Source organism: Arachis hypogaea, chromosome 19, assembly GCF_003086295.3.
Source record: "Arachis hypogaea cultivar Tifrunner chromosome 19, arahy.Tifrunner.gnm2.J5K5, whole genome shotgun sequence".
NCBI lineage: Eukaryota > Viridiplantae > Streptophyta > Magnoliopsida > Fabales > Fabaceae > Arachis > Arachis hypogaea.
Window position 1 is genome coordinate 8,546,202 of NC_092054.1, and position 14,043 is coordinate 8,560,244.

Sequence of the window (14,043 nt, forward strand, 5' to 3'; positions counted from 1 at the left end):
CAAACTCATTTCTATTATGAAAACTTTTACAATTCTCAAGAAAATCAATTTGGCAACCACCAGTTTATCAAAAATCGATCCATAATCTAAATTATTCAATCTTCTCAAACAATCAATCAATCAACCACACAAATAATTACAATCGACCAAGACAATTCAAACCTTTCCATAAGACTTACGAAATCACAAAAATATACATTTTACGTTAATATCGATTTATAACAATTTTCAAAAATTAAAATGAGTTTAAGGAGAGTGCCCCTACCTCAATGTCAAAATTTCAGAATTTAAATGCGGCAACCCACTTATTTCGACTTCACAACAGCAGCGGCAACAGCGTTAGAACCAGCAGTAGCAATCCCAGTCACCCCCAACAACAACGATTCTTTCAGAGCATCAACCGTCACAGTCTACAGTTACAGCAACTTAATCCTAAAACATCAACGCCTTAAACTTTTCAATCAACGGATAGCATGACAATAGCAGTGGAGGTTCAGAAACAAAAATGACTTACAGTAATTAAGGAAAACAAGAAAACGAAGCGTAGTAGTAGTAGTACGGTGACTGCAACAACAACAGGAAAGATGGCCTCCTTCCCCATCTCAGCTTGTGACTCCGACGGCGGCGAGCTCCACAGACGGCGATGGCGGAGAGAGCAGCGGCGGTAGAAACCACCCCGCAACGCCTTCTCTCTCTCCTCGCGTTGTTCTGTCTCTCTCTCTTCGCATCGGGTCCTGCTTGTGGCTCGATAGCAGCTCGCAACGCCGGTGCGACAGCAACGACTCCACGGCGGTCCGACGGCGATGGTGACGACGAGGTGCAACGAAATTGGCAGCGCACAGCGTGACGGCGGTGGCGACGCTCCTCACTCGCGCGAGCTCCCCATGTCTGCGACACACTCTCCTCGTTCCTCCATCATCGGTGACGACGGCGGCGCGACGAGCGGCAGTGACTTGCCGGCGCACTCTCCCCCCTTCTCCTCTCTTCTGATTCGCACCCTCACCTCTCTTTTCTTTTTTTCTGTTGATTTTTGCTGCTGCTATGTGTTGTGTTGGTGAGTTTGATTTTGGAAGAAAAGGGAAAGGGGTGTGGCGGCTGAAGGGAATGAAAAAGTTAGAGTTAGGGTTTTAGAAAGTATTTAGCAAATTAGGGTTTTATTTTGAGGACAATTAATAATATAATTAGGGTATAAAATAGTATTAAAAATTAAGAAGAAAGTACCATTTGTTCATCAATATATGAATTATATTCAAATAACTACTAATTAAATAAAAATTAGAAATAATTAAATTTTTTTTTCTTTATTTATAAAATAAAGCTCAACATCTAAATATTCAAAATAGAGTACATAAAATTCTCATTATTTTTCAATTACTAGAGCTTCAAATTATAATTGAGAAATTCTCCGATTTATATGTAAAATATCAAAAAAATATAATCTTGATTAAATATAATAAATCGTAAATAACTTATTATTTAATTTTTAAAAATCCAAAGTCTTACACATACTCACGATGAAATAATTATGTAGTACTCAGTAAACGAAACATAATCCATTATACAAAATCAAATTCAAAACACCTCTCTCTACAATTTAGATATTATCAATTCAATTCAATTCAATTCAAATTTAGAACACCTTCGTCTATTCAATTCAATTCAAATAAAATTAGCAATTGCATTCCATTGAATTCGATTCAAAATTGAATAATCCAAATCGCTCTCATTCAACTGATTTAAAGTTGATTCATTTATTGTTTCAATTCAAAAGTCTAAATCGAAGAAGAAAACAAAGAAGAAGAATGACGAAACTTATTACGTTGAAGTCAATCCAGATCCATAACGAAGAACGCAAGTAGAGAAGAAAAAGAACAAAAAAGAAAACGCGAGTAGAAAAGAACAACAAAGTTTATAACAAGAGCAGAGAAGAAAAAGAAGAAAAACGCGAGTAGAGAAGAAAAATGCAAGTAGAAAAAAAGATTTACGTTAAGCAAAAGTCATAGAAGATTTACGTTATACGTAACGTGTGAATCACAAATGATTTAAAAATTAAAGAAGTACGTACAATAAAAAAAACTTGAATAATATCGATCCATGTATTTTTTACATGGATGTGGGGCATTTTTGATATTACTATATCATACACGGTGTCATGTGTGTAGATAAATTTTAGTTATAGATATTAGAATATTTGTGAAATTGTGAAATCTTTGTTTGCTCTCAAAGAGATAAGCTCGATCGTGTCCACGTGATAATCATTCACATTCATAGATTCGACAAATTCTTACACATAAACCTTCATATCAATCACAAGAAACTGCAATAGCATAACAATACTTCCCGGAGGAGCTAGCTACATGTCGTTCCTTTTCCTCATCACATGAATCTCCATATATCAAATCCAATGTGCAAGATTTCTTCAAGTTTTTCCCTGTTCAAATATACCGTTTCCGCAATAAAGAAAATTAAATTTACTAGCCCAGTAAGTCACATCAATAATTCAATTATCACTTATTATTAATCAATTAAGAGTAACTTTTTTTTAATCAAAAATAGAGAAATTTAAACCCACGATCATTTGAGTTATAATTTGTTGGCTAATAGTAATTACTTTTAAAATAAAATACTTTAGTCTCTTAAATTTTTAAAATATATACAAAATAATTCTTAATGTTAAATTGTTTTTAAAGAATTTTAAAAATTTTAAAAAATAAAAACAATAATTTCAATTAAATTAAACAGATTCATTTATGAGAATTATTTTGTGTATTTTAAACTTTAAATAATTGGCTAATAAATTATAATTCAAATGATATAGTTTTTTCGTACTCATTTGAGAGAAGAGATTTTGGATTAGAATCTCTATATTTGGTTTAAAAAAAAAAAACTTTGAACAACTGATATTAAAAACTTCAAAAACGACAAATTTGGGGGGGGGGGGGGGGTAATTATTCATCGATTAATTAAAAGATTACCTCAAGTCCTCTACTACTTCTTCTCCGTCAAGTATCAAGGGAGGTTCTAGCAAACTTTGCTTAAACTTCTTTGTTGGAGGAATTGATGATTCTTCTTGCTCATCATCATTAGATTCAGAACCTTCTTCCTCATAAGATTCTTCGCTGCTTCTCTTGGATTTGCGCCCTCTTGGTCCTTCTTCTTCCTCCACATTTTGATATATCCAGCGAATGCCACACTCTTGTATCACTGCATCCAATTTATTCACCACCCCAGCAAAGAATTCAAGTGTAAGATTTGCATTGTTGCAAGTGGACGTGGATCCTTTCTCATCATTCATGTCTTTTCCTTTTCTCCCTCTAATTGCTTCCATTATCTTCTTACAGCGTTTCTCGTCATACCATAATAACGCATGATCTGAAGTAATATTGAGATGATGGTAGAATTGATCCCAGTGCCATTGTAACAAGGAGAAGCTTTCTGTATGAACCTTTTCACCCCAACTTGTTTCCAAGGAACATTCACACCCAAAGCCTAGGAGGTCACCAACATTGTACCATGTGTGTTCTTCTATGCAACTCCATTGTTCTTCAGAAACAACAATGAACAAAAGGAAACCAACTAAGTTGGAATCTCGAGGCACTTCAACACTCAACTTATAAGTAGCTTCTTCAGTAGAGTGGACATCAAACAAGTCATGAATGTTACTGCCCCTAACTGGCAACAAATAACAAATCTCACCAAAATATGTATAACAATCAAAGAATCTTTCTTCTTCTTGGTTTTCAAATTCTGTTCCTGATGATGATGGTGTTATCACAAGTTCTGTCCTTACAATAACATCTTTCAAAATGATACCATACGAGTCTTCATCTAAATTATTGCAGTTCAGGAACAAAAATGTAGCCTCATCTTTCCTGGTAGGTTCGCTTATTGTACTCAACACTGTCTTCAGAAGCTTGCAATTCCAGACCCTAAGGCGTTTCAAGGAAGGTGGAAGCATTGGCAAGAGTTCCAGCATATCAGATTGAAAAATGTTAAGAACTTCAAGGCGTGGAAGGCACTTAAGGCTTTGGGGCAAGGTTCTGACATTAATGCAACGATATAGGTTTAAGTGCGCTAATGATGATAGCAAAGAGAAGCTTTCTGGGATTTCAGTTAAGCTACAACAATTATCAAACACTACACGTACTACAGATTGAAAGACAGGGCTAGGTAGTACTTTATGTAAGGTGATTGCAGTGTCATATTTATGTTCAAGAGGGTCAGAAAGCGAGATTTGAAAGGCAAAGTTTGTAGGAAGATCCATAAGGCTCTCACTAATTGGAAAGGAGAAGTGTTGAAGATCCTTAAGATGAAATATTGATGATGGTAGTTTCTTCAAAGCAGTTGACCTCAGATGCAGATGAATTCCGGAATGATCACCAATCATTGGGACTGAGAATTCTTGGAGATTAGGGCAATTATAAGCAACAATTGATTGAAGAGATGGTGAACAATATTCAGTTGATAGGGTTGTGAGTGCGTTGCATTCATATACATGTAAACTTTCAAGCTTTGGAAGAGAGAAAACAGAAGGGTGAACATGAGTCAAGCTTGCACACCCAGTGAGCCGCACTAGTTTTAGATTTGGGCAACCTGACAAGTCTGGACACTCTTTCATGCTTCTAGAACATTCAAGGTTAATTACCTCCAGACTGGGTAGATTCTGCAACAGAAATGAATCAAAAGAAAATTATTTAATATACATTTTATCTTTAGGATTAACTGTTTTCGACCATGTGCACTTTCAAATTCTGAGTTAAATACTTAAATACTTCAACTATTAAAATTAATCATTTTATATTTATATTTAAATATATATATATATATATATATTAATTTATTTTAATATATTTTTTAATATTTTACGTGTATTCTATATTGGTTGTTAATCTTAGCATGCACTTAACATGGTTGCTTAAATATATATCATCGACTAATAAATTAAACTATATTATGTATTTATATACAAAAATATTAATGGCTAATTTTAGTGTATTAATAGCATTTTTAAATATAGAGAAAAAAAATTTTATTTTAATATTACATGCAAAAGACAAAATTTAAATTTTTAATATTTATTTAAATAAATTAATAAATTAATTATTAGACTTTTAGACCAACCTAATTTAAATTTTTAATAGCTAATTTTATTATAATAAGATTGGAGAGAATGAAAGTCCAAAAGTCAACGAGTCAAATTGGTTTTTTAAAGTGGCTTCTAAGCCTTTTTGGTGCGCATGTAACAAGCATGGTTGTTTTTCTTTTTATGTTGTTTAGCCAATGCATACTAGTATAAATTATATATTAAGTTTGAATTTGGATTCTTTAGAATGAAAAAATTGATAAAGTGATAAAATAATTATTATTGATTTTGTAATTTCTATAATTTTATAACTTTTATAAAATGTGTATTTTATTAACGTAATTTAAAAATAATTAACTTTTCATTTTATTACTTTATTACATTTTTCACTTTAATTAAAAGATATTGATCCATTAAGTTCCACGTAAAATTTAATAAAAACATTTTATGGTTTCAAGTTGGATTCAACAAAGTCAATGAGTAATAGCTCAAATGGCATAGACTTCTCATACTCAATTAAGAGGTTGAGTCTCCTATCTTTCTAAATTTTGCCAATAAATAATAGCTCAAATGGCATAATCTCATATCTTTGGTAAAAAAAAAAGAAGTTGGATTCAACAAAAAAAATATAGTTTTGTGATGACACCAATTTGGGTCAATAAGCATGAAGACAAAAAATAATAAATAAAAATTGTTATGAAATTATAAAAAATCAATTATCATATCAATTATTTTATATATATATATTGATTCACACAATTTTTTAAACTAAATAATTAATTAGTAGAATAATAAAAAAAATTATTATGGTAGCTAGATTAATTAAATCTCCAATAAATTAAACAGAATATTTATGTCAAAAATATAATAAAAATTTTTTATGAGATTTTAAATACGTATTTTTATACTTTGTAATTCATTGATAATTGATTGTTTATAGATGTTATATGATGTGCTATGACGGACCAAAAATAGAATAGCAACAAGCATGATACGTGTTAGGATAATTTGGAGATTAATCTGATTTAATCCAATTTAAAGAATCAATTTATTTCACTCTTTTTGGAGAAAACAAATTAATATTTTAATCAGTATACATTCCGAAAAATATTTGTACATACCTGTTCCCCATCCCAAAGTTTTTCAACGTTGCTGTATGGCATGGAAAGCTCAACAAGCTTACTAGGCCAACAACTAGTTGTTAGAGATTTCAATGGACAACCATCCCACTGAATATATCTCAAATTATTAGGCAATTCAAGATCTGTTGGAAGGTCTAGTTTCTCATTAGTTCTCTTCTTCTTCCTCTGAAAAGCTTTATTATCTGCAAAAGCAAGTAACCTTAGGTTTGGCATCTTCCTAAATGCCTGGGAACTTATGCACAGGTCATCAGTGTTTTGAGTCATATCCAAGAATATTGTTTCAATTGCATCAGTCCCCTATGGCAAACAAATACAACAAAAAAATGTTAGTACAATTTTTAACAAGCTGCATTTTTTCGATATATGGATACATTATGATAATTTAGAAACATCAATCTATCTCTTACTTTGTTATTTTTCAATATGTCTCGAACTTCTTCAGATTTCCACAACCTACTACGTCCTCCCGGGTTCTTAATGGATTCTTCATGGACAATTTTGTGACCCATTTCCTGTATCAAATCATGCATTTGTATACTATCATTGAATGTTATTCTTATCAAAGCCTTGTCTAAAAGGGTTCTTATCCCTATCTCCGCAAAGAAACCACAGGCATTCAATAACCTTGTTACTTTATATCGGTTTTGCCCTTTGAAAAAACATGCAATGTCAAGAAATATATTTTTTTCTGCATCATCCAATTCATGAAAACTCCATCTCAATACCTTCTGAATATCTCCATTGGGAACTGCTTTCAGTTTTGCCAATGCACTCTCCCATTCATTATAACTTTTTGATCGCAGAAAAGATCCCAAAACTTTCAAAGCTAAAGGGATGCCACTTGCATAAGCAACTGCTATCATTGATAGATCCAAATATTCAGTTTCAGGACAATGCTTGTTGAAGGCATTTAAGCTGAAAAGTTTAAGGGAGTTCTCAAAATTCATTTCTTTTACTTCATGAATGTGATGTATGATCACTCTTCCCTGAAGCACATGCTTATCTCTGGTTGTCACAATCACTTTGCTACCAAATCCTAGATAATCATGGCCAACTCCAAGCAAAGTTTCTAAGAGTTCAGAAGTATGGACATCGTCTAGTACAATGAAAACTTTCTTACGCCTTAATCTACTTATGATTGCTGAGGATATTACTTTGGGAGTGCTAATATGAACCTTTTCCTCCAGCAAATCAGAAAGGAGTTTCTTGAATATGTGATTGAGTCCTTGATTTGATGATTCTTCTCTTACATTTTCCAAGAAACAACTAGCCTCAAATTTGGAAGAGAACTCCTTGAAAATTGCAGCGGCAAGGGTTGTTTTACCTATACCGCCCATGCCCCAGATTCCAATGGTTTGAACTTCCCTTGATTGCATTTTCAGAAGAGCTTCAATGCATGCATAGTTTTGATCTCGAATAAAAGGACTTCTGAGTTCATTTGTATATTTGTGATTCAATTTCTGCACAACCATTCGGACTATGCCTTCAATGATCTCAGCCTCCGTCCTAGTATATGTAAATTTAACCAAAGGAAAATCAATATATAACCAAATTAAAAGAAAGTGTTTGACTGTTTATAGTCAGTGACAAAAAATTGTAAAAAATAAAATCTATCTAAGGTAAAATAACAAATTTTTAAAATATTTTTGAGAATATATATTTAATTTCATCAAAAATTAAAAATATATGTTTATCGGTGTATTAAAAAATTGGAAACAATGTTAATAAGTTACTCTTATAAAAAAGTCTTAAAAAGTAATATTACAATTAATATTTAATATTATAAAAATATATTTAAATCTTAAAAATAAAAATATCTAAAATTCAATCAAAAAAATATCTAAAATCTACGCAATAAAATGTACTTGATAATAGTACTTAAAACTGAAAATGCATTTTACTCTAAGATAATAAACTTTAAATTAACATAAAATTAATAAGTTTCTTTAACTATACCAACTATTTGTGTTTATTGTGCATCATATCTTTTATAATTTTTTTTTTTACCGAAAAGCAAACAAACAACAATAAAAAAAAAGGCAAATAAAAAATTACTTAAGAAATTAAAAGCAGTTCCGCTAAATACTACTTTTAAATCTTTTTCAAGGCAACGAAAGTTCTAATTGGGAAGAAAGAGTCCTTATTGCAGTCTTTGTCATAATGTCTGCTACTGTGTTTACATCTTTTAAAATTAACTAAAGATCAGCATGCTATTTCCATGACATGATATCTCAAATTTTTAACACCAAATGATCAATAAAACCAGAGCAATTCTGTAAATTATTGACAATAATAAAGGCCTGCACACAGTCTATCTCACATGTAATATCTCTTTGCCTTGAATTCCAGGCTAAAAGAAAGCCTCTCCAAATAGTAAGCAACTCTCCTTACAGAATACTATGACTCTCAATTGTTTCCAAATAGTCTTATTGCCACCTTTTCTTCCAATCTTTACTAAAACAGGCAAAACCAACCCGTGCACCATTGCCAAGATATAGCTAGCATCACAATTAATTTTAAAAGTACCTACTAAGGGAAAATCCAAGAGCCACTAATAGTGGAGGGGATAGACACTCGTTTCAACTCAAAAATATTCCGGAGCTCCTTTTCCAAGGACAAAGTCATACCAGTCACCTTGTCCATGGTCTAAGGCTTGTGGGGATGAAAGATCTCGTTATTCCTCGAATGCTAAATCCACCAGAGACTAGAAAATAATCTAAAGGGGCGTTGTTTAAATTACCTGGGCTTTTGATGGACAATCCCAAATGTAATGTAAAACTGATTCCTGACCGGAGAAACATCGTGGACAGCTATCCATGTGCGAAGTGCCTCTCTTAAAATGAAATGCAGCAGTAGGATGAGCCTCCCGAAGACATAACCAGACCAAGAATTTGTGCTTTTTCGGAAGATGTTGATGCCAAAGCCAAAGTCAATTCTCCCTATCCTTCCAACTAAACATCTTCTTACTGAGCCACAAAAAACCACTACGAGTGAGTGTCATAAACCTTTGAAGCTGCACCAGTCCAACACCAACCGACCTCTGAACTAGCTTGAACATCCACGTTGTAACAGTTAATATAGCTCTGCAGAGACTGATTCAGAGGAGAATAGATATTCTCAAGGTTCCACTATCTAGGTGACCAAAGGTCCAAGATTCAAAAATCCAAATAAAAAATGTAAACATAATCCATCTCATGACACAGTCGTCCCTCTCTTCTCCATTTAGAAAACCAAAAGTTCTGTTCCAAATCCCCAATGCACCAAATAAAACCTTCCTTTAAGATATTCCAAACTCGACATATACTCTTCCAAACATAAGATCTCTTGCTTTGAGACCGACTGAAGCAATCATCCTTAGAGAAATGATATTTCTCTGTTAACAATTGAACCTATAACTTGTCAGAATGGTGAAAAAGTTGCCAAACTAACTTTTCAAGAAGAACAATATTAATACAAAAAGGATCTCTGTTTTTTAGACCCCAAACTTCTTGGATGTATGTGGCCAACACCTTTCAGTTAACTAGAGTCAGGCTTTTACCATCAGTTTGACCATTCAACAGAAAGTTTCGCATCATGGATTCTATCTTATTAGTTATCCATTTAGGGAAGAGAGATGCCTACATGTGGTAAGTAGGAATCGCAGTCACTACCAAATTAAGCAAACAAAGTCTACCCACCTTATTAAGCAATCTGCCTTTTCAGCTGGCTAGCCTTTCCCAAATTTTGTCCAGAACATCCTTGAAAGTTGTGCGTGTCACCCGAGAGAGATTAAGGTTCACCCCTAAATACTTGTCCAAGTTTTGGACGAATCTGATGGAGGACACTCCGGTAAAAATCTCTTTTCTTGTCGCCGAAACATTCCTAAAGCATAGCGTTTTAGATTTCTCCACATTGACCTTCATCCCAGAGGCTCTGTAGAAGGTTTCCAAAACCACCATTACAGTTTGAACTTGCTATTTTTCGGCTTTACAGAAAAGAAGCAAATCATCGACAAACATCAAATGAGAAATTCTTGGACCCCTCTAGAAATCGCAACCGGCTTCCATCAGCCCCTATCAACTTGTTGATTAATAGAACAAGACAATCTCTTCATACATAACACAAACAGATACGGTGACATAGAGTCTCTTTGCCTAAGACGACCCCTGCTCAGAGTGAAGCTATTTAATCTATCCCCATTCCAGAGGATAGACAACGAGGAAGCAATGATACAACGCATAATCAGATTGACTGCTGGAGGAGGAAAGACAAAACTCACAAGAGTTTGTTTCAAAAACCCCCAATCCACTCTATCGTACGCTTTCTCTAGATCAATCTTAAAGGCCACAGTGCCTTTCTTTGACTTTGTCTTCTTCATGAAATGGAGAATTTTTTGTGCTACAATAATATTGTCTGGAGTTCTTCTCCTCAGGATAAACCCTTCTTAAAGGGGCCCAACAATTTTTTTAAGATGGAGACGAAATTTATTAACCATAACCTTTGTTATAATTTTATAAACCACATTACAAAAATTAACAGATTGTAAATCCTTCATAAAAATCGAATTTTCTACCTTCGAAATAAGAATCACAAAAATTTCTATCGTTCTTGGATCCATATTCAAATCAGAAAATGCATGACAAATCATAATTCAAACATCAAATCTAACGATCCTTCAATATTCTTTAAAAAAAATAAAAAATAACTAAAATTCATTAGAATCTGATGCCTTAAAAAATATATATACTAAAAACAGCTAACTTAACTTCTTCTAAAATAATTGGTGCTATGAGGCAACAACAACCTTCGTCATGTTTTGTTGGAGGAATTAATAAATACAAAATTTTTATAAATAAACTCTAAATAAATATTTTATATCCTACTTTTATCACTATGTGAACACGCTAATATTTTATACCCTAATTATAAAACCAATTCCTCACCCCCTCGGTAGTACCTTTTCTTTACGTTTTTATTAAAAGATGTAAGATGAATATTAAAATTAGTCATTATTAATAAAATAATTATTATATATTTATATATATATTATTTAATTTATTTTTAGTGTAAAGTTTATATTTTAACATATTATACATTAATAACTAATTTAATGATTATTTTTTGTATGTATATCAATCATAATTGTTTTTTATTATCTTCGTGTGTACGAATATATGTTTATGATTTTTTATTCTTTTTAATTTACTCCATTCTCTTCTTTGGGTGTGTTAGTTGAAACTCAAGAGAAGATGGGTCTCCAACTTGAGAGTAAAGAAAGAAACTCGCATTAATTAATTATCTGTATAGGAATCATTATCCATATTTATAATAAACCTTACTTTATCAATGATATACCAATAAATTATAGTTTAGATGGTATAAATTTTTGTCTTTTATTTAAAAGTTTTGAGTTTGAGTCTTATTTTAAAAAAAAAAAAACTTTATGAATAATATATAATTAATTTTTTTGATATTTATAATTAATTTCATAAATAATGCAACTAAATTAAATTTATATTTTATAATAAAAATACAAATAAAACTATTAAAATACAACAATAAATACTTTTTATACTTAAAAAATTAATTATGTTATTATAAATATATTTGTTTGTTTAATTAAAAAATTTATTAATTATTTTTTTAATAAATCACCTTACTAAAAAAAATGCATAATATAATACATACATATATTCACACAAAAATTAACAAATAGTTGATAATTCTTTTGTACGTAGAATGCATATCCAAAAATGAGACACTGATTTAATTATACAAATTTTATTTTTCATAAAAAATTAATAATCATATTATTTATATACTAAAAATAATATTAAAAATTGTTAAAAATAACACATATATTTATATAAAATAAAAATTTAATTATTGGTCCTTATAATCTCACTAAAATTTTAATTCGATTTTAATATTTTTTCAATTAAATTTTTATATTATTTTTAATTTTGTAATTAAGTCATTTTTAATATAAAAATGTTAAATTAACAAAATATTTTTCAAAAATACATGCGATTAAACATCCAGTTAGGTTTTTAATTATAAATACCTTCAATTTCTTCAGTTAACTCTTTAGGAAGAACCTAATAATAAAATTAAAAGCAGTATAAAAATTAATTAAAAAAATATAAAAATCTAATTAAAAATTTAATAAAATTATAAAGACTAACAATTAAATTTAAAATAAAATATAATTGATTTAGTAGTTGATTTGTAATATTTTTGAAAAATTATATATGAAAAAAAAAAAAAAAAAATCAAACAAAAGATGCATGGTGGGATTCACTTACCTGCGGCCGTTGCATTCGAAGCCGGAGATATTGGCAGCGTCAAAGAGTACCTTTCTCCACTGGCGAACAAGGCCATGGTCCAAGTTTCTCTCATATTCCGCAAATATGGAGTAGTAGCTGCCCGTTTGCTTCCGAACATGGCTTGGTTCAATCTTGTAGAACACAGGAATGACATGGTAGTCTCCATTCTTGTTCTTGCATTCCATGATCTCAACGAGCTCCCGCAAGCACCACTTTGACTGTGCATAGCGTTCGGAGAAGATGACCAGATACACCATCGACTCTCTGATGGCTTCCACGAGTTCTTGCCAGATCTCCCCACCTTTTTCAATTCTGTAGTCTATGAACGTTTCGATCTGGTTTTTGCATAGAGCGGCATGAAGATGGCTAGTGAAACCGTTACGCGTGTCCCTACCGTTGAAGCTGATGAACACATCGTACTTATTAGTGAGAGGTGGAGCAGCAGCAGCAGGAGGAGAATAAACATTGAAGGATGCCATATGCATATTTTGGGTCTGGCTCAAGGTGTTGATGATACTATACTAGTATATATAATATAATGGCAACGATTAAAAAATGTACGATTAAAATACTTTATTTTTAGTTTATTCGATCAAAATATCATTCAATAATTATTATAATATATAGATTATTGATAATTAGTTAGTTGATTTAAATAATAATAATATAAAATATTTATTACCGTAATAAATTTGATTTATTTGTTATATTTCATCACATAGTATAAGATATTTTAATTTGTTACAAAAACATTCAATTTAAATTTTTTTAATATATTTTTATTAATGATTGAATATTAAAATAAATATAATTTATTACGATAATATATAATAAATATATATTTTATATTATTATTCGTTTATCATTATTATTATTTGAATCAACTAATTATTATTATTTTATACATTATTATAATAAATCCCTAAGCATAGACCAATTACCCTCTAGTTTAAAGAAAATTCTTGGCAATAAAATTGATTAATTAGTAGAATTTACTCATATTCCATAAGCCTCTCGAACTCCAGCCACTGAATACCCTCTTATAAATTTCTATTCTTTCTACCAAAGACAAAAGAAATCAACCTTCACCTCCATCCACCATCTCATTAACAGAAGCCATTCTCCTCCTTCCAAAAGAAGTCATCCAGTCCTTCCATCTACAATAGTGTGGGTTAAAAGCCACTACTACTGAACAGTATATAACCTTAGAAATCCCACAAGAACTCATTCAAAATTACCAAAACCAAGGCTATACTCATTTGCATTTTGGAGCAGTTAGGCTTATTCTTACTCTTCATGGAAGAAGATCCCTTCCGATGATAGCCAAAGTTGCTCTTTTAGATACCACTTTCAAAAAATACCAACATACCTTAATCGGAGTATTAGTAACTACACTCTCAAATGAAAATGTCATTCTTACTCTTACTGTTCCGTTCCAAATCGACCGAGGTATATGGCTCCTTTTCCAACTGCTTGGCACGGGGAGAGCTATACGTCGTTCAAAGAGAATAGT

At 31.4% G+C, this 14,043-nt stretch overlaps 1 protein-coding gene across 1 annotated transcript; it reads right to left on the bottom strand.

Annotated features, from left to right (window-relative positions):
* Positions 1-2,013: 2,013 nt before the first annotated feature.
* On the bottom strand, positions 2,014-13,025 carry LOC112777818 (disease resistance protein RPV1-like). The gene is made up of 5 exons (XM_072227918.1): positions 12,510-13,025; positions 6,633-7,731; positions 6,205-6,522; positions 2,976-4,663; positions 2,014-2,431 (listed from the first exon to the last, which is right to left on the bottom strand). The coding sequence occupies exons 1-5, from the start codon at positions 13,013-13,015 to the stop codon at positions 2,377-2,379; spliced, it is 3,666 nt and encodes a 1,221-aa protein (XP_072084019.1). The 5' UTR covers positions 13,016-13,025; the 3' UTR covers positions 2,014-2,376.
* Between the last annotated feature and the right edge of the window lie 1,018 nt (positions 13,026-14,043).